The 20,557-nt window shown below is 45.3% G+C and overlaps 1 protein-coding gene and 1 non-coding gene across 5 annotated transcripts in view; one reads left to right on the forward strand and one right to left on the reverse strand.

Annotated features, from left to right (window-relative positions):
- Coro7 (coronin 7) overlaps positions 1 to 18,370 on the reverse strand; it is a 64,780-nt gene extending 46,410 nt beyond the window's left edge. For 2 of the 4 annotated variants that reach the window (XM_051181322.1, XM_051181321.1), the window contains exons 1-6: positions 18,183 to 18,363; positions 15,521 to 15,617; positions 14,272 to 14,346; positions 9,977 to 10,047; positions 9,356 to 9,539; positions 5,659 to 5,735 (exon numbers count right to left, since the gene is read on the reverse strand). In XM_051181322.1, the coding sequence (XP_051037279.1) occupies positions 5,659 to 5,735; positions 9,356 to 9,539; positions 9,977 to 10,047; positions 14,272 to 14,346; positions 15,521 to 15,617; positions 18,183 to 18,242 (564 nt within the window). In that variant the 5' untranslated portion in view covers positions 18,243 to 18,363. Of the gene's footprint in view, positions 1 to 5,658; positions 5,736 to 9,355; positions 9,540 to 9,976; positions 10,048 to 14,271; positions 14,347 to 15,520; positions 15,618 to 18,182 lie in introns of all 4 variants that reach the window. The other 2 variants (XM_051181323.1, XM_051181324.1) reach the window with 2 other exon arrangements.
- Positions 18,371 to 18,738: 368 nt separating this feature from the next.
- On the forward strand, positions 18,739 to 18,846 carry LOC127219901 (U6 spliceosomal RNA). Its single transcript, XR_007834328.1, has one exon. It is a non-coding gene; the product is annotated as a U6 spliceosomal RNA (small nuclear RNA).
- Positions 18,847 to 20,557: the final 1,711 nt, after the last annotated feature.

Consider the following 20,557-nt stretch of genomic DNA (forward strand, 5'->3'; position numbering starts at 1 on the left):
ATAACTGAAATAAAATGGCCATGCACAAATGCGTAAAAAGCTGGGACACATGCCCAGCACTGTAGCTCAGGGGTAAAGGCCAGACCTAGCATGCAAGTATGCATAAAGTCCTGGTTCAACCACTGAAAGAAAAAAACAACTCAGTAGTTTGTATCCACGATTTATAGGTTTGGCCATAATAAATTATTAGGTGCAAAGAGGGAGTTGAGGACAACATGGCATAGTGTGAGTGTACTACTGTCAAAATAAATACAAATCTCCATTTGCACTCCATTACACTTTGGGAGTTTGCTAATCAAAGAGAAAGAACTGAGCTTAGATGGGTTAGTCAATGCTGGGTATGAAGGATGGGGAAGTGGGGGCTTGCCAACATTTCCACTTTATATTTTAGCATAACTCAACTTTGTTTCCTTCAGCACAGATACCTATTTTTCATGTTTTCAAAAATGACACTCAGACTTACAAACTAAGATCATTATATCTGCATCAGCACCAAAGAACTGAAATATTTAGCTATAAATCTTACAAAGCATGTATCAACAAAACAGGCAAACAAAAAACACTGATTAAAAAAAAGATATAAACTAATGGATGGATATTCCATTTTCATGGATATGAAGACTTATTGTTGAAATGTCAGTTTGGGGTTGAGGAGATGGTTTGGGGAGTTAAGTTATTATTGTAATCAGCATCACTAGTACCCAGTAAGAAAATGGGCACAGCTGTGCACATCTGGAATTCAAGCACCACAAGGTGGATGCAGAAAGATCCTGGGTTCAGTGGCTCAATGGTTCAGCCAGTTGGTGAGCTCCAGGATCACTAAGAGAGACAGCCTCAAAAACTAAGTGGATGGGCTGGGCATGGCGGTGCATCCCTTTAATGCCAGCACTAGGGTAAGTAGCTCTCCATAGTCAAGGCTAGCCTGTTCTACATAGTGGGCTCTAGCCCAGTCAAGGGTACATAGTGAAATGTCAGACTCTGTCTAAATAAATACAATAGGGTCGAGGGGGTGCTGAGATGGCTCAGCAGAAAAAGGAACTTGCCATGTATCCTGATTTTTTTTGTGTGTGTGAACTTAACATGAGCAGGAGTTATATGGGAAGAGGAACCTCAATTGAGAAAATTCCCTCATCAGATTTCCGGTAGGTAATTCTGTAGGACATTTTTAGTTTTTTTTTTTTTTTTTTTTTTTTTTTTTTTTTATTTTTTTTTCACACCATCATCACTGGTGGGCATTTTTCTTGATGTGGGAGAGCCCAGCTCATCAGGGATGGTGCCACAACAGCAGCAACCGTACCTAAGACATCACATGAGCCTCAAGATCTGAGTTTGAATCGGAACCTATGTAAAGGTAAAGTAGAAAACCAATTCCATAAAGTCGTCCTCTGACCTACCCAAGTTGTATGCCATAACATAAGAACAAAATACTTTTTTTTTTTCTTTTTAGTTTTTTAGATAGTCTTTTTACATTAGACCTGGCTATTCTGGAACTCGTTATGTAGACCAGACTGGCCTTGAATTCACAGGGGTCTCCCTGCCTCCACCTCCCAACAGTTTTCAGAAAACTGAAAAGCATGCACCACCATACCTTGTCATTTTTGGCTTTTTTAGTTAAAAAAATGGAGTGGGGGTAGTCTGAAGAGATGGCTCAGTAGTTAGTTAAGAGCACCCATTGCTATGGAAGAGGATCAGGTTCGATTTTCAACATCTGTAGTCGGATTTTTCTTTGGGCTGACAGCTCACATTCTTATTAATTATGAAAGTTCAACAAGCTTAGGCTTGTTCCTAACTAGTTCTTGTAGCTTAAATTAACCCATTTATATTAATATACATTCTACCACATGGTGTTACCTCCCTTGCATCTTGTACCAACTGTTTCTTCTCTATGTCCTCTTTTTCCTTTCTTTCCCTGGAAATCCCGCCTATACTTCCTGCCTAGCTATTGGCCCTTCAGCATTTCATCACACCAATCACAAACAATACATCTTCACACAGTGTACAAATACGCCCACAACATTCATCGGCATAGTAGTTCACAACCATCCTTGACTCCAGTCGCAAGGGATCCATTGCCCTTGTCTGACCTCCATGAACACCAAGCATGTACTGTTACACATACAAATATTCAGGCAAAACACACATAAAAGAAAATGAATATATACTGAAAAATAAATATAGAAATATCAGAGAAAGACACCCAACATCTGATCTGCATGGACACACACATTCCTCTCTGACATGTATGCATACTAGCAAACAATCTAATGAAAATTGGAATTTAGTTTCTAAGAATTTATCAATATCTGTATAATTGCAACAGTGTATCCCACCAGTGCAAGAGGTAGTAAGGAGAAGCAGATGTGGGATGTGCTGGTAATCTCAGCACTTGGGAGGCTGAGGCAGTAGAAGGGTTCCAAATAAAGGGTCAGCCTGGGTTATACAGACTGTCTGAAAAATATAATAGTCTCAGCATGGTGGCATTTGCCTTTAATCCCAGCACGAAGGAGGCAGCGGCAGGCAAATCTCCATGAGGTCAACCTGGTCTATATATCCAGTTCCAGACCAGCCAGGGCTACACATCTCAAAACAAACATTTTAACACAACAACAACAAAATAATAAAGGAAATGGATGTGGAGAGAAGAGAAATATGGGAAATTTCTGTATTATCTGCTATATTTTTCCTATAAAACAGTTCTAAAATAGTCTGCTAAATAAAAATAAAATTGTGTCAAGAAGGGTGACTCATGTCTATAGTCCCAGCATTCAGATGTGGAGGCAGAGGATCACTTTGAATTTGATGCCAACTTGGATTATATAGTGAAGTTATAGGTCAGCTTATGTCTCAAAATATATTTTGAGGGGGCTAGAGAGATGGCTCAGCAGCTAAAAGCACTGGATGCTCTTTCAGAGGACCCAAGTTCATTGCTAGCACCCACATGTCAGTTTTTAACCTCTGTAACTCCAGTTTCAAGAATCTAAGGGCACCAGGCCCCTACGCGATACACAGATGCACATACAGACAAAACGCCCATATACAAATAAATAAACAAACAAAATAACTTAAAATAAGTCAATCAAAAAATTAGAACAAATATTAGGGAAGCCAAGTCAGCATTTGCTCTGTGCATAGCCTAAGTCTGGGTGCTTGTGAGGGACCGATGAACAGTCAGCCCCAGTGAGGACAGAGTCACAGCTAAGGGCTGCACTCTCCAGCCAGAGCTGTCACAGGAAAACCTGGAAGAAACCTGAGTTGAATCTCAAAAGGCAAGCACAAAACAAAGTGGAAAATCACAAGCAGGATGCTGAGATAGGAGCTTGCTGGGTATGATGTGAGGGGGAAGGCATATGATGAAGCAGACAGAGGGGGTGCAGGGACACGGGGCAAAAACAGAGTTGCAGGGGGCAGACTGACTAGAGTGGGCCTGGGAAGCTAGGCCTGCCTAGTGCGGTCAGGGAGGCCCAGGGTTCTTCTGGGAAAGCTTTCCCAACTACACTTTGCACCTGATACACTCCAGGACTCCATTCCTGAGCAGCACTGCCCACCACAGCCAGGGCTCCTGGGGCCATGTGATATGAGCTCAGACATGAGGGGAGGAGTGGCCAACACAACCAGAGCTAAACACAGGACAGATAGGACAATGACAACAAAGGACAGAGAACAACTTGAGATTGAGAACAGGGAAAAAAAAAAAAAAAAAAAAGACGCAAGAGACATAAAGGACAGGAGAGATAGAAAGTTTCTAAGGTGAAGGGCTAGAGAAATCACTTCTTAACTCTGCAGGGCTAGAGTTGCTGAGGAACATTGGCGGCCTACATTCAAATGCTAACCCCACCATTGACCAGCTTTGTGACCTAAGCAAGACGGAGTCCAATGACAATGAGGTGGCAGCAGCACCTCTCACAGGAGGGCACTGGGATTGGGAGTGCAACATTGTTCTCAGCATGCAACAAGTGCCACAGAGCCACTAAGTGCAGCAATTTAAGGCAGGGTGCAAATCAGGTTCCCAGTAAGCTAGCCTTGAGGCTGTTCTGGGCTAGGCTCCCGGAGCTCATAGCAGGCCAAGCCCTCCATCTGTGATGCCTGTCCGCCCTCTAGTGGCCTCCTGTTTCTTCTCTCAGACATTAGAGGTTATGGTCAGTTGGGTGCTCTGAGAGAGGCAGAGCTGCCCCACTAGCAGCAGCAAGATGGGACTGAGAACCAGGCCCCTCTGATGGAGAGTGGCCTGCCATATTGGCTCAGTCAGGCAATACAAACAGCAACTGCACAAAGCCAGAGTCTGGTCAATAACCTCTGCAAAGAGGGGCTCTGACTCTCTCTTATGGAGTGAGCTCACCTACTACTGCAACAACACTGTAGGCCTCCTATGTAAACCTATGGGCCAGAAGTGGGCACATAATCAAGCTACCCACTAGCCCTAGCATGAGCCGACAGGTACCAGCCTGGAAGAGATGGTGCAACTTCCCCACAAGTGGCACACCTAGGTCTGGAAAGGAGGGGAAGGAGCAGAGGTCACTTTACAGGCTCATAACTGTATTGTGCCACCAACTTGGAAAACATTACTTCTTGTTGTGGCAGCTTTGGGCTCTGGGTCTAGAGGGAAAATGTCTTCCCGTGGGAACTAGCATGAGTCCCCTGGGCTGGGCTTTTTCCTTCTAACTCTGCCTTGCAAGAGAGCAAGACCAGGCATAGTACTTCACACTGTGATGGCAATATCGCCGTTGCTCATTGGGTTATTATTCTTTGTCTTTCCTGCACAATTGTGGTGGTAAATGAGGCTCAGAGAAGAGAAAAAAGACCATCACATCAGTGAGGTGGGACATAGAGGTTTCTCAAAGAAAGGAGAGGCTGGTCTTGACTCAGGTGATATGTCACCAGGGCTGGTTCCTTGACTGGTATACCCATTTTGTCTATAGCCAGGCCTCATTTTCTAGAATGAAGGCCAAGTTTATGTATGTTCTGGGAAGTGTCTCCCAGCCTCTAGTGTTAAACGTGAATAAACTAACCAGAGTATCTTGGGCTCATATTACTTTTCAATCTCCAGAGCTCAAGCCAGCATCTGGAACTTACTGAGTAATGAATAAAACAAGAAAGGAGACTTGAAGAAGCCTGAGAGATGTGTCTTCCGAAAAATGGCAGATTAAAGATGAGAACATGGGAAATAAGGACCCACAGGCCTGGAAGCCTGCAAGACTAGAAGCCGTCACTGGTTGGTCCCCTTCTCTGCATTCCCTACTTCCCTCTCTGATTCCATTACCCCCATTCCTTTTGTTATTTTCTGATACAGAATTTTATATAGTCCAGACTGGCCTCAAACTCCCTTTCAGAGGTGAGTTATAGGTCATAACTGCCCACTTGTCTGCACTGTCCTTGAAGCAAGTTGGATGTTATGGAAAGCCATTTGGAGAAACCATTCAGGCAGCTGGTACAGCTTTACTGATACACAAGACAAAACCAAAATCAAAGAGGAGACACCAGAAATAGGCAGCACAGGACTTTCCTCAAGCCCCTTTTAAAGTGCTTCAGGTGCACAGGGAGCTCAGACACCTATCCTGACTCAGGGTTCTTCAGCCCGTATCTTTGAGCATGCAAGGTGTGAGGACTTCCTGAACATACTAGCCCCATGCTAAGTTTTCAGGCTGCCTGCTGCCCACTTACCTTGCATGCTGTGCCCACAAGGGCTCCATCCCGGCTCCAAACAGCACTCTGCACCAAGTCTTTGTGGGCCTCCAGCTCTGCAGGGAAACAGAAAGGTCAGGCACCAGGAGATGAGGGCACCAGGGAAGTAAAGGAGGGTAGGCCTGCCTTGGGGTAACACCAGCAGCAAAGTCAGCAGCAATGATAATCTTTCAGCCTGGAAGGGCAGGGACAGCAGCTCCACCCACATATGCTACAGATGCATCTAGAGGCTTCCTTCTTTAAGCTTGTCCTCATCAGGATATGCCACTATTTAATAACCTTGTCAGATTCCCTGCTTCCCAGCCTGGCCCTCACTTTCCATGCTCACCTCTGCTTTCTCTAACACATGCACCCACTATGTCACCCTCACCTTTGCTCTTCCACATCCTTCCTTCGTTTACAGTTTGGGGGTTTGGAATATGATAGATGCCTACTGCGATGGAGGGTGGCATACTACTTCTTACAAAGCTTTAGAATGTGCCAGGTGGTGGTGTCACATGCCTTTAATCTCAGCACTCAGGAGGCTGGGATTAAAGGCATGTGACCCCACGTTAAACTTTCTTAATGCTAATGAAAAAGGAAAACAGCTGCAGAAAGACACTGGACAATAGAAAAAAAAACTTCTGAACTAAATCAGCTGGGTACTTCAAGGATGTATTGACCAGGATATGTGTTACGTTGGGGTAGGGGTTTCACATTTGTATCTACAGGAGAAGAAAAGCTATGGATACCATCTAAGTTGATCAAGATCAGAGTTGAACAAAAGAAACATCTTAATGAAAAGAAATGACAAGTCATCCAACAAATTGGGTCCCATGAAATGTGCGGAGACCTCTCAAAGCTAGGGGAAGTGTTCTTTTCTTGTCCTTACAGGAAAACAGAAAATACCCATCTTCAAACAGCCTAGAGACACCAAACATGTAGGTACCTACAGAAGAGAAGATAGCTCTCCAGAAAGAATCACTTAATGAAGAGGAATCTGATTTATGGTAAAAATATTCAATTCTAGTAAACTATTTCTATACAGAAATCTATTTCTCTTTTATCTTGGTGTCAGAAGTTTACTATCTAGTATTCCTCTAGTCCCAATTCATGTAAACCAATGCTGGCTTTAGAGTTGGATTTGGCTTTCCTTCTCTAAATTCAAGCATGTTGTTCAGATTAAATTCACAGTTTCTGCCTTATATCAAGAAGCCAATTGGTGCAAGGCAGAAGAAAACAAAATCTGGGGACTCATTTGCTTACATGCAATTTTCTCTCTGAAATCCTAATTTTCTCATATACATTTTAATGCTTATTGTTGCCTTTCCCTATATGAATACCTTAAAACTTGAAATTTTTACTTTGATATTGATGTTTAAGTTTTCCACAAGGAATAGTAACAATTCCTAACAGCAATCCTTGAATTCTCTGGAAAGAAGATGGGGCCCCACTTCGTCATTTCCACTTGACTCAACCTGATGCATCTGGACTACAAATATCACCCCTAAAACTGGTTTGAGACTGTTTTGATCGAGACAACTCCTGACTAGCTAGCTGTAATGGGGCACCTACTTATTACACCCTGGCCAAAATTTCAGATAGAACTCCAGTCAAGCATTTCCTGCCACACAGTGACTAGCTACACATGTGACAGCCAGTCCTGTCGAAATTTTGTTGCTAAAAATTTTCTTCCTACAGAATCCCATGGGGCAACCATTGTCCCAGTTCAGCAGGAAGTAATCTTAAGATAACAATGTCCCCTTTCCCTACTTTAGGCATTTAGGGATAATATTCATCTTCTTAGGGTTGGGTTTGGAAGGTGATGCTTAGACTCGGGTATCTCTTTTAGAAAGGGATAGGGTATGGTTTAGATGGGATATGGATAGATTAGCCTATCTTCTTGTAAACTATTTTAGTAATAGTGAGAATTAGTATAATACAGCTTACTTGATTATAGATTCTTATATGTGGTAACCTATGTAAAATTAAGTTTATTCCCTTCCCAGAATTGTATATAAACTGTATATTTTGTCATATTGTGAAAATCTCTCCAGTTATGATGTTTTTGCACAATATCCTTACCATATTCTATGTATGTATACTTTTACTTATGTTCAAAACAATTTTGTATATTGACACAATTTAGGATATTTTTATCAAGCTGCACTTCTGGTCTAGACATTTCTACTCTACCTCTGCTTTAGGGGTTTACATGTATATATACGTACACAGTTACATCGCTTAGGTATTTGTCCCTGTTTTACTCAGGGAAGTTTCAATCAGTGTTATAGTTAGGTTCTGAATATTACAGATCATCTTATAGTTAGGTTCCTGAGTATTACAGATCATCTTCACCCATGTTTGCTATACCTATGAGATTAGTCAGAAATAGATGCTTAATCTTCAATCACTTCATAGACCTGCAGAACATGGCATTTAAATGTTTTAATATTAGTACTCCGTTGACATGAGACACTGTTGATCCTGACAGCACCGTGCACTTTCCCGAAAATATGTTGGACCTGTTGTTGCTCCTGCTGGAGTTCAATCTCGCCTCAGCTAATGGCCTGTTGGGCAAAGAATTGCCCCCACCTTGACCACTGATTTGGAGATGTGGTCATATGTGCTTGCAGGAGACAAACATAGAAGACTGCTGAACCCTGCCAAGTCAGGGTAAGACAGCCTTTTTACCTCCCCGCTTTTGTTGTGGTCTGTCAGGTACTCTAGGCCTTAGCCAAATCTGTCCATATCAACGTTGCTATGAGACCTTGTGTGACTGTCCAGGTATCCTGCTGTTTCTGTCTTCGCTGCACCTTTTGGAAGTTGCCCATCCACACTTCCTGCCTACCCTAGTATTATTATTTTCCTTCTCAGGTCTTTGATGAGGTTGAAGATTAAATTATCACAACTATTATTCTCTCTTCCTAGTTAGATATATTAGGTACTAGACTTAAGCTTTCCAGCTTAGGACAACTCTATTGTAAACCCCGTTTCGACTTCACCCTAGGACTAGATAGTTAGGTCTTAAGTTTGTATGTTCTCAATTTTCCTTTTCTTAGAGCATACTTGTTATTCAGTGTTTGTATATAGTTTTTGTATCTAGCCCAAATCTTTTCTTTAGACTAAAAGGGGAATTGTAGTGAGATATTCACTTTTCGCACCTGTGGCATAGACCATGCCCATGGGAGGGGGGTGGAGACAGGGCCGGACGTGACCTGGGGGAACTAAGTCTGAGGAGGGGGCTCGGAGAGTTCTCTTGCTTGCAGTATGGGGACAGAAGTACATCCGGAGACATCCTTGGGACCAGGAACCTGCTGGTGTTCACCTGTCTATGTTGTAAGTTATTTCTCCCTGAATAAACATCTATTCAGCCTATTTGTTTCTCCTGATCCTTATTAAACATCAATAGGCTCCAAAGCTACAGAGAAACCCCAAAACCCAACATCCCAACACCCAAAAAGCAAAAACAAAGAATGTATACTATGTGCCTACCATACTATAGAACTTTTTTTTTTTTTAGAATTCTGGTGATGGAACCCAGGGCCTTAGAAATGCAAGACAAGCACTCAGCACTGAGTTGTACCCCATCCTTGATATATTTTTTCCCCACACTACTAAAAACACCAACAGAGAAGGGAAGGGCTGTCCAGATGGGGGCTGCCCGAGAAGGGCAGCCACTCCCGAGTGGCCGTACCTGTCAGGGGCTGCTGCTTGGCAACATCCCAGACCTTCACAGCCCTGCCAGCTGTGCTCACCAGAACGCCATCTGAAGTAGGGTGGAACTGCACTACTTCCACAGGCAGCTCCTCAGGACCCAGCACCACTCCAGGCACTGAGGGAAGGCTGTCTCTGGCGCCTGGGAGCCGCCAGAGCTTTACCTAAAAGAAAGACCAAGTTTGTAATCCAGATGCTAGTAACCTCACTAGCTAGTCAGGCCTGCCCAGAGTTATCCTGGTCCCAGCAAGCAAGGTCTCATGCTGAAACCAGGCCAATACCTTAGAGTTGAGGAATCTTACCTGTTAGGGTTTGGGAGCCACATATCCTATTATGGACACAAACAGAGAGAGCCCAACTCAGGGAGAGTAGAGTGTGATCAGAGACTAACAAGGATGGCCTATGAGTGTTGCAGGGCCCTGTAATCCTCTACAGCTTCACACACCACCCCAGCCTGCTTCCCCCAGGCAGTCATGCATCACAACAGCAGCTCTGAGCAGGCACTTGAGGCCAGCAAGGGCATGAAATAGAGGCCAGGGCCCGGAGACTTCAGACTATAGAGGGTGGGTCATAAGCAGCTCTTCCAGCCAGCCTCACTCACCGTCCTATCAGCTGAACCTGAGGCCAGGAGGAAGTCATCAAATGGAGAGAAGTCCAGGTCAGTGACCAGATCTGTATGGAGGAGCAATCAGATCTGTTGAATGTCCCTTTCAGACCCAGTGAGATCCTCTCAGAGTTTCAGCAGTGACACCTTAACCCACATTGAGAAGCCACGTACCCTCTGGACACTGGACACTACAACACATCCTGGTGAGTCTTTGGACTGCTGTTTCTATAACTTTATTACAGCATAGCTCCATCATGCATCGGTCTGTGTTGCTTCCAGCAACAACTGCAGAGTTAACTACCTTTATTTGGTTTGGTCAGGTGGGTCTTTGTTCTTGGTTTTGTCTTGTGCTGACGATCAAACTCAGGGCACTCTACTACCATGAAGAACATGCTACCCAGAGTTGAGTAGCTGGGACAGAAACTGTACAGTCTCTGCATCCTAAAATACACACTGCCTTTAACTTTACAGAAAACGTCTGATGGCCCCCTACTCTGCATATTAACACAGAATCACCCAGTACAGTATGGAGTTTTTAATTTTAATTTTTATAGGGGATGTGGGTGCTTTGCCTATGGGTGTATGTCTGTATACTATTTGCATATGTGATGCCTATAGAGACCAAAAGATGTCAGGTCCCTGAAACTGGAATCGCAGATGTTTGTGAACCACCACATGGGTGTGACAGAAATTGAGCCCCAGACCTCTGGAAGATCCAAAAGTATTCTTAACTGCTAAGCTATCTTTCTAATCCCCTCTCTGCTTTTTAAATAATTTTTTATTTTCTTTAATGTGTATAAATGTTTTGCCTGCAGTGTATGTGCACCACACACACTCAGCACCCAGAGTCCAGAAAAAGGCATCAGATTCCCCTGGAAGTAGAGTTCCAGACAGTTGTGAGCAGCCAATGTGGGTGCTGGGAACTGAACCTCAGTCCTCTGCAAGAGCAATCAGTGCTCTTAACTGCTGAATCACCTCTCCAGTCCCTCTTTCTTGTGTTTCTGAGATTGATTTTTGTTGTAACATGTAAGAAATCTGTTTTCTAATTTTTTAAAACATAGTCTCATGTGGCCCAGGCTCACCTCAGACTTGATGTATTGTATATATTGTTGGATATAACTTTGAATTCCTGACTTTCCTGTCTTTTTTTCCTGAAATGCTGGGATTACGAGTATGTGCCACCATATCTGGCTTGTTTGTTTTTGTTTCTTGTTTTTTGTTTTTTTCATTTTAAACACTGCTGTGGTTGCATATATACATACATTTTTTTAATTCATTTACTTTAGTATATGTGTATATGCAGGCAGGCACATGTAATGGCAGCATGTGAAAGTAGAGGACAATTCTATTGAATAAGTTTACTAGTGTCTTTTTGTGAGATCCAGTGATCAAACTCATACCATCAAGCCTGCATAAAAGCACCTCTTCAGACAAGTACCTCTATCTAGGTAGGTGGTCTCTGCCTCTACCTCTGCCTCCCAAGTGCTTCTAACTTTATTTGGTTTGGTCAGGTGATTTTTTTGTCCTTGGTTCTTTTGTTTTGTTTTGTGCTGAGGATCTAACTAGGCACTTGGGAGGCAGAAGCAGGTGGATCTCTGAGTTTGAGGCCAGCCACAGATCAAGTGCCAGGACAGCCAGGGCTACACAGAGAAACCCTGTCTTGAAAAACAAAACAACAAGGAGGTTAAAAAGGTACAAGGTAAAAAAAGGTCTGCCCTAGAGATACTAAGTGCTATTCTGGCCCACAAAGTGCTAATGATGGGAGACTCCGGGTACATTAGACTCTGGCTATTTCCTGCCTTTGGATGTTCCCTGTCTTCTAGCCTTTCATCTTGGGGCATGCCTGCCTGGGCCACCTAGCAGCCAGAGGAACAGAGCAATGGGGCATCTAGAATAGCCTGAGATGTAGGTGATAGGACTGGCCATGGGACCTGCTATTGCTCCAACTAAGGGAAGGCAGCAGGATACCACTCTAATAAGTACAGGTTCTGAAGCAAGACTGGCTGGAATTAACCCTCAGCTCACTCCTTTCTAGCTGTGTTCTTCTAAGCATGGTGCTTACCCTTTGGGCTTTGGTATCCTCATTTTTTAGTCAGTTGTTACTGCAGTACTCACTGTTGGGTTGCTATGAGAATTCAAGGTCTAAGTGTACAAGGACTCATCCTGTGACTCAATTTCATTACCACATTTCATTCCTTTGTTACATGCCAGTTGCCTGATCCAGACCAAAGTCACTATAAGGGTTGCCTATCCCTTTCCACCCCACTTCGCTTGCCTCTGCTGACTGGATGGATAGCAGTATTCTCACCCACATTGAGACAAGCAGTCAGGACAGCAGTAGTGCCTCTTGCATTGGTAATACTGGCCTGTTGACCCATCCTTACCAGCTATCCTTCATGTTTTCTTTCCACCCCAAACCACCAGCCCTGTTTTCTCTTTTGGCTTTGGTTCATCATGCACCACCATATTCCTCTCCCCAGTAAACAACTGAGAGCAATTCCAGCTGCTTAAGCCAAAAAGAGATTTGTGGGGTGAATCCTGGAGCCTTCCACAACTGGAAGTGCAGCCTGATGCACTACCCTAGCAGGAGTTGGGCTGGGTGGCCTGCTTTCCTGTCAACCTTGGATGGCTTTGGCCATGAGAATAATGTACAGACCAGACCTTTGCTTTAGAATGGGAGAGCAAAATAATGACTGCGTAGGACTGCTGTGCTGGACCATAAGAGGGTCCAGATAAAAATAGAAACACTTGGAAACAGGATCCAACACCATTTTCTGGCCTCCAAGGGCACTGCATAAACGTGGTACAGACATGTGGTAAAACAACCATACACAACAAAACAAAAATAAAACAACAACGACAAAAAAACTTAACCAAAAAAAATCAATGCTTCATTAAAACAAGCAGTACATATGGTATCCAAATGACATCTTAAAACTTTTTCAAGCTAGGCATTGGTGGCCCACGACTTTAATCCCAGCAATCAGTAGACAGAGGCAGGCAGATCTCTGTGAGTTCGAGGCCAGCTTGGTCTACAGAGCGAGTTCCAGGACAGGACAGAGAAACCCTGTCTCCAAAAAAAAACAAAAAAAAACAACAACAAAAAAAACAAACAAACAAAACTTTTTTAAAGTTTGGAATAGTGGGCTGCTGGAGAGATAGCTTAGCAGTTAAGAGCAGTGGCTGCTCTTTCAGAGGACCCAGGTTCAATTCCTAGCATCCACATGGTGCTTACAGCCATTTGTAACTTCAAGAAATCTGACAACTTCTTCTGGGCTCCTCAGATACCAGACATGCATGTGGTGCACATACATGCAGGCAAAACACCCATTCGCATAAAAAAATGTATACAAAATTTAGATTGGACTAGGTGTGGTGGTGCACACTTTAATTCCAACTCTCAGGAGGCAGAGGCAGGGAAATTTCTGAGTTCAAGGCCAGCCTGGTCTACAGAATGAGTTCCAGGACAGTAAGGGCTACATAGAGAAAAACTATCTCAAAAAACAAAACATGGAATGTAAAAAATAAATTAATAATAAAAATAGAATAAAAACAAAAAAAATTTAATCTGGAAAATAGCCAGAGGATTCTACATAAATCATGGCTTTTATTATTGACCTTAGTCAACATCATCATCATATCTCTGACATTGAGGAGCATCCCAGCTTTCAACTCTCCCTCTCCCTGCCTGACCTAAGGACTAAGGCCTTATCTTCTTCTTTCACCCCAGGTCTTCAACAAGAAAGATTAGGTCATGGAACTACAGCTATGGAGACAAAGCCAGCTAGGCCAATGCCTAGGGGATAGCAAACTTTCCCCAAAGTGGGCAGGCTGCCAAGCAGGCTGCTAGGAATCCCAGAAAAGCTGCAGTAGACAAAAGCCCTTTGTAAGGGCCCATCTTCACTCTGCAGCCCATTAGAGCCACTTCCTTGGATGGCTTTTAGCAGCCTGGCTGGGAAGGAGCCTTGCAAATGAGAGGTGCCCTGCTGCACTCCAGAGAACACCATATGAGTTGTTTGTCTGTGTGTGTGTGTGCGTGTGCGTGCGCGCGCCCATGTTTTCAGGTAAGATATCTGGGAGTGCAGGACTGATATTGCACACTCTTCTCCTGCCATGCTGATGAACTAGAACACCAGCTTCCCTCCTCCAGGCCAGAACCTCAAACCAGGTGCAGCCTTCTGACCCCAAGTACCTTGCAGAACACACAGTGAGGACAAGAAGCCACAGGCAATAGGACCAAGTATGTATGAATTCCTGGCCCCAGGCTTCCTCAATCAAGCACCACTCACCTGAATGGCAGCCAAGGTAGGCCACATGCCTCTTGCTCTCTCCATGGCCTTCCTGAGATATGATGCCCAATACACCTATTAAACAAACACAGGAACTTTGAGCTTAGCGGGTGCCACTTACCTCCCTTCGAAGGGCTACAAGAGAAGACCAGACCCAAACCCATGTGACTTCCTGAAAGTCTCTACCAGTTGTCACTTTTCTTCCTGACTTTGAAGAGGCCTTGGCTGAACTATCTGCAGTGGATGTACAGAACACTGGGAAAACGTTTTCTTTTCTCACTCTGCAGATCACAAGAGAGGTCAGCCGTGAGCTGTCAGCTACTTCTCCTCCCATCTTCATCAGAGAAGGAAGGGAGATGGTTTACACCTTTAATCACAGCACCTGGGATACTTAGGCAAAAGGAATCCTATGAGTTGGAGGCCACTTTGGGCTACAATGAGACTCTATCTGGAAAAACTAAATGGATGGGAGTGGAGTGGGGCACAGAGTGGGCGTGGATAGTACTTGTGAACCTTTGGACCCAGCTCTGCTTAAAGTTCCGAGTCAGCCAAAAAGGTATGTATCCTGTGCTTAAGTTGGTTTGTCTGTGTTGTCACAAACAGCCAAGGGAGTCCCAACTAACATAGGGCTTTTTTTTTTTAAAGATTTTTTTTTGTTTTCTTCTTTGAGATGGAGTCTGGGTAGCTCAGGATCTATCTATCTATCTTACAATCTTCCAGGCTCTGCCTCCTGGAGCAGAGACCATGGGCAGGTGCACCACACCTGGCACAGGACTTCTCAGATTTTCATTATGATCAATCCCAGCCACCCAAGGCCCAGATAGAAGGAGGGGAATTGTCTGTGTGGATGGCTGAAACAGAAGCACTGATTTCTTTCCCACTTGGCTAGAACCACCACCATGATTTATGTACAAGCATAGTTTATGCAAAATCTATCTGCTGCTGAGCAGTGGTGGCGCTCGCGTTTAATCCCAGCAATGGGGAGGCAGAGGCAGGTGGAGCTCTCTGAGTTTGAGGCCAACCTGGTTTACAGAGTGAGTGCCAAGATAGGCTCCAAAGCTACACAGAGAAATCCTGTCTCCAAAAAAAAAAGAAAAAAGAAAAGAAAAAAATCTGTCTGACTGCTTTATGTTGAGCAGTATATAGGGGGAGGTCTGCCTCTGCCTCAGCCCAGGCTGTTCCAGCTCTCCAATGTAATGGAGCTCACCCTTCTTCCTACGGTGACTTTCTCCCATGCTTACTTCCCTACCTGGGCGGTCAGAGTTGAAGGCAATCCACCTGCAGCTTGATTTGATGTGGTTCCCACATGTAGGGGTAGTTCCTGCACGAATGTCACTGATCCAGGCCTACAAATGAAGAATAAGAAACATGGTGTCAGGTTTCTGCTCATGCATAGAGTGGGTCACAATACAAGAAACTCCATCTTCTCTCTGTGTATGTGGGTACATGTGTAAATGTGGAGGCCAGAGATCAACCTCTAGAGTCATTCCACAGGGGCCACCACTTTGTTTTGTTTAGAGACAGGGTTTCTTTGTGTGGCCCTGGCCATCCTGGAACTCACTCTGTAGATCAGGCTATTCTTGAACCCTGAGATCTGCCTGCCGCTGCCTTCCAAGTGCTGCAATTAAAGGCATGCTTGGTCTCACTTTGGTTTTTGAGACAGTGTCTTATCCAGAATATAGAACTTACAAATTCAGCGGGGCTTGCTGACTAGTGAACTCCAAATGTCCACTCATCTGTGCAGGTGTGTGGTGATTATAAGCAGGTATCATCACCTAGGTTCTAGACATCAAACTCATGTCTTCATGCATGCACCGAAAGCAGGTTATTAATAAAGTCATTTCCTCAGCCCTAGGGAACTCTGCCTGAGTCCTGCACCATCAGAGAAGCATCTCTTTAGATACAGAATTGCACTTTTTTGGGTCTGTCCCACTCAATCCTTTGAAACATACCAAATGTTCTTGAAATAATCTAAGTAGCTAAGAGGGTGATTTTATTTAGCAAACCGGTTCCCTAATGAAGAGGAGGCTGTCAGAAGGAAGTGCAAGTGTCCAGGGAGGGGAGCATTTCAGTTCAAAGAGGGGGGAGGTGACAAAGAAGTGACAAGCTAACAGAAGTTGGGCTTGGCTTCTGCAGATTCTCTGCTGAGAGCTCTCCTAGGTCCCAAGGACCCCTTGAGAACATTCACGCCCAGCAGGGAGAAGGCAGAGTTGGCTTCCTCAGAACATGCTCTTCCCTGAGGTGAGTGAATAGACAATGATGTGAACACGCCCACACATGGGGGAGAGGAAGAGCACTTGCCCTGCAACTGAGCTCAGCAAGTTCCCCATTTCCTCTGTCAAAGCACTGCTCTGCAATCCTTCTGCCTCACTAACAAAGCACCCACACTCCCCGGTACACCCACTTGCAACATCACCACCTAAATTTGCTATTTTATTGACCATTTTCCACCCGGTAGAACATCAGTACCACACGTTACGTTTCCTCCCTGATTCATGTCTACTGTGCAGTTGCAGATTATAGCTTTGAAAAGGAGAACAGATAACCTGCCCTCCCACCTCCAATCACATAAACTATTTGAAGTTCTCCCTGAGGCCCCTAGTTCCATGGGCCTGTCTGTTTAACTGTTGGATGGAGGTCTACACAGGAAGAAGCCCCTGAAGGTCCCCATACCCCTCCAGGACTGCACTCCGAGTAATGACCATAATTCAAATCTAAATACTAAACACTTCCTCTTCATCTGTCAATGGCTCCACGGTGTACTCATAACAAAACCCAACTATTTCCTCTGCAGGACTGCCCTATACTATCCATCACCATGCTTTGCCTGACTAATGCCCTCTGTCCACCCTGGACCCACGTTCCATGTCCTCATCTGGGCTTTCTCTTACTTCTTACCCTTCTGAAATCCACCTCCCAGACAGTATTCTCCACAGTTAACCCCTACTTCAACTTCACCACTTTACATCATAGCCCACCACACAACCTGTGTATTCTTCAATGCACTTACATTGTGCTAGCTGGCCATCTTCCTCCTGAGGCTGTTAAGTGCCACAGGGGAAGAGAAATGCCACAATGTTTGCTGTTCTAAGGTACAAAGAGGATACTGTACAGAGAATGTAAATGGAGCATAGCTGTCATAACTTGCTTTGGGCTACTGATGGGTCACTAAAGGTTAATTCCTAAGCCCAATTATCTGAAGACATTCCAGGCTTTCCAAATAACAGGGGAGACAGGCAGGGGTGGGGTGCAGGGCTGGCCTGGTCTCTGAAGCATACTCAAACATTCTGTCCTTTTCGACACTTTCTTTGGGATCCACCTGTTCTAGATTCTTCATGCCCCAACCGCCACCAGTAGCATCACTGTAGTAAGAGAAGAGCTTGTGCCAACAGAGGAAGAAGAGCCGGAAACCCAAGAGAGGAAGCCTGCCCCGCCAAGGCTCCCTCCCCAGAGGGCTCCCTCATCTCACTGAGACCACAAGAAAGAGGTGCATCTCTACACTGCCCGGCCCTAGGCAGGGCCGATCCTAGACAGGAGTAAGGAGAAGCCCCACGTCTGCAGTTTCCCAGTCTGACTACCAGCAAGGCCGACCGGAAGCAGAGGCCTGGACGCAGCTGGGAGGGCTGAGAGGCCTCCTGGGGGTCCCAGGGCAAGGCAAACAGGCCAGGCCTACCGGGCTCACCCACGGCCAGGGCGCGTCACTAGAGCTCCGGACTCTGTCCCCTAGGCAGTGAAAGGGTGGCCTGGACTCTGGGGCTCGGCTGAAGAGAGCTGTTCCGGGTGGAAAGCTCAGGGCGGGGTGGCGTAGAGGGTCTTCGCAGCCCAGGGTGTACAGTGCGCCGGCTCGCACAGGAGGATGGAAGTCATCTGGGACCAGAAGTAAGGAAGCGGGGTCCGCGGGCCGGGCTCACCTCTCGGCGGGACGGCCGGGCCTCCATGTGCCGAAACTTGGACACCTTGAAGCGGTTCATGGTGGCTGGGGCAGAGCGAGTGCAGCCTAGTCGACTAGGGGCGTCAGCTCTCAGGTGCACGATAGGAAGCTACGCTAGATTCCCACAGCCTGCAACCCCACCCGCCCGCAGTCTATGGGGGACACGCCCCGACATGCTGCCAACCAGTCGGAAGCGCCTGCGGCCCATCTGGGCACGCCCCTACATCTCCCTTCTTCCGTGCAACTGCTGCCAGCCCCACCTCTCAGCCAATAGCTGCCAGGAGGCCTGGAGAAATCACGCCCTGATGCCTGAGGGACCACAGAACTAGTAGGAGGTCATGTGAGCCTCAGCAAGTCCTCCCTTTTAAAAGACCACTCTTCAACTGCCCTGGCGTTAGACTTGCAGTACTCGTCCTTGAGGCGTTTCACTCTGTTCCACTATCTATGTCCTCAAATAGCAAGACAGAATTAACTTTTAAAGCAGCTGGTCCCACAACCGTGTTAATGGTGGAGCAGAATCAAGAAGGCAGAGTTTGGTGCTTGCTTAGGCAGCACATATACTAAAATTGGAACGATACAGAGAAGATTAACATGGCCCCTGCGCAAGGATGACACGCAAATTAAAGGCAGGGATCTCGATGAGTTCAAGGGCAGCCTGGACAGCTTCAGAACAATACAGAGAAACCCTGCCTCGAAAAACCAAAAAAGAAAAGGGGAAAAAAAAGAAAAGAAAAAAAAAAAAAAAAAAAAAAAGGAAGAAGGCAGATTTTGTCACATCAGGCCTTTCACATGTTGGGTCAAGAGTTTGCAGCAGCCGGGCAGTGGTGACACATTCCTTTAGTCCCAGCACTTGGGAGACGGAGGCAGATCTCTGTGAGTTCGAGACCAGCCTGGCCTACAAGAGCTAGTTCCATGGTAGACTCCAAAACTACACAGGGAAACCCTGTCTTGAGGGAAGAAAAAAAAAGTTTGTAGCAACTAAAGTCATTTACAGATAAACGGAATAGGCAGACTGAAGAGATAAGGACTACTACTGAGAATCAATCTCTCTCTCTCTCTCTGTCTCTCTTTCGAGTTGAGGTTTCTGTGTAGCCCTAACTGTACTGGAACTAGTTTTGTAGACCAGGCTGGCCTGGAACTCAAGAAATCTGCCTGCTTCTGCCTCCTGAGGGCTGTGATTATAGATGTGTGGCACCACTGCCAAGTTTGAGGCCAACTTGGGCTACAAAGTGAGTTGCAAGACAACCTAAATTACTAAGCAAGCCCCACATCAAAAAAGCCTATTTTTTAAAAAAGTGGGGGACCTTTTTAATAACAATAAGAGGTGGGAATGTTAGGAACTAGCAGCCAGCTGACCCCCGTCCCACGTGGGACACTCATGGCCGCATCATCACTACGTCAGCTTTACCTGGCGGCCAGAGGACTCAGTTACGCATGCGCAAGCCTCTTTTAAAGCAAGCGCGCCAAGTGCTTCTCTCTCTGCTCTCTCTGCTCTCTCTGCTCTCTCTCTTTGGTCTCTCTCTGTTCCCTCTCTCTCTCTCCTGCTTTCGGTTGGCCACCAGCTACCCCCTTTTTCTCTCCTCTCAATAAACTCCACGTGAGCGCTGAAAAAAAAGGGGGGGGGGGAGGAGACAGGGCTGGGAAGATGGTTCAGTGGGTAATTGTGTGCTTGATCTGCAAATATGAGAATCTGAGTTAGAATTGTTGGATTCTCTGGAAATGGAGTTATGGACAGTCATGAGCTGCCATGTGGGTCTGAAAATCAAACCTGGGTCTTCTGCTAGAACAAGTGCTTTCAATTTATTTATTTATTTAGTATATAGTGTTTCTCCTGCATGTATCCAATGCCTTCACAGAAGAAGAGGGCGCCAGATATCATTATAGATGGTTGTAAGCCATCATGTGGTTGCTGGGAATTAAACTCAAAACCTCAGGAAAAGCAGCCAGTGCTCTTAACCTCTGAGGCACCTCAATAGACCCCAAGAACAAGTGCTTTTTAACTGCTAAACCATTTACTTTTATTCATGTGTATATTCCTGCCTACAATACATGTGTGAAGGTGCCTGTAGAGGTCAGAAGAGGGCATTGCAACTCTTGGAACTAGGTTACAGGTCGGCAAGAGCTGCCCGATACAGGAATCAAACTCAGGTCCTCTGAAATAACAGCAAGAGCTCTTAATTGCTGATCCACCCTTCTAGCTCAAACAAAAGTAATTCTTGCTGGGCTCAGCGATACACATCTGTAGTCTAAGCAATTTTCAAGGGTAGGTGAGAGAATTGCTTGAGTCCACAAGTTTGAGACTAGCCTGGGCAATGTAAGGATAGATGAAGTTGCCATCGGACATACAGCTGAACT

Source organism: Phodopus roborovskii, unplaced genomic scaffold, assembly GCF_943737965.1.
Source record: "Phodopus roborovskii unplaced genomic scaffold, PHOROB, whole genome shotgun sequence".
NCBI lineage: Eukaryota > Metazoa > Chordata > Mammalia > Rodentia > Cricetidae > Phodopus > Phodopus roborovskii.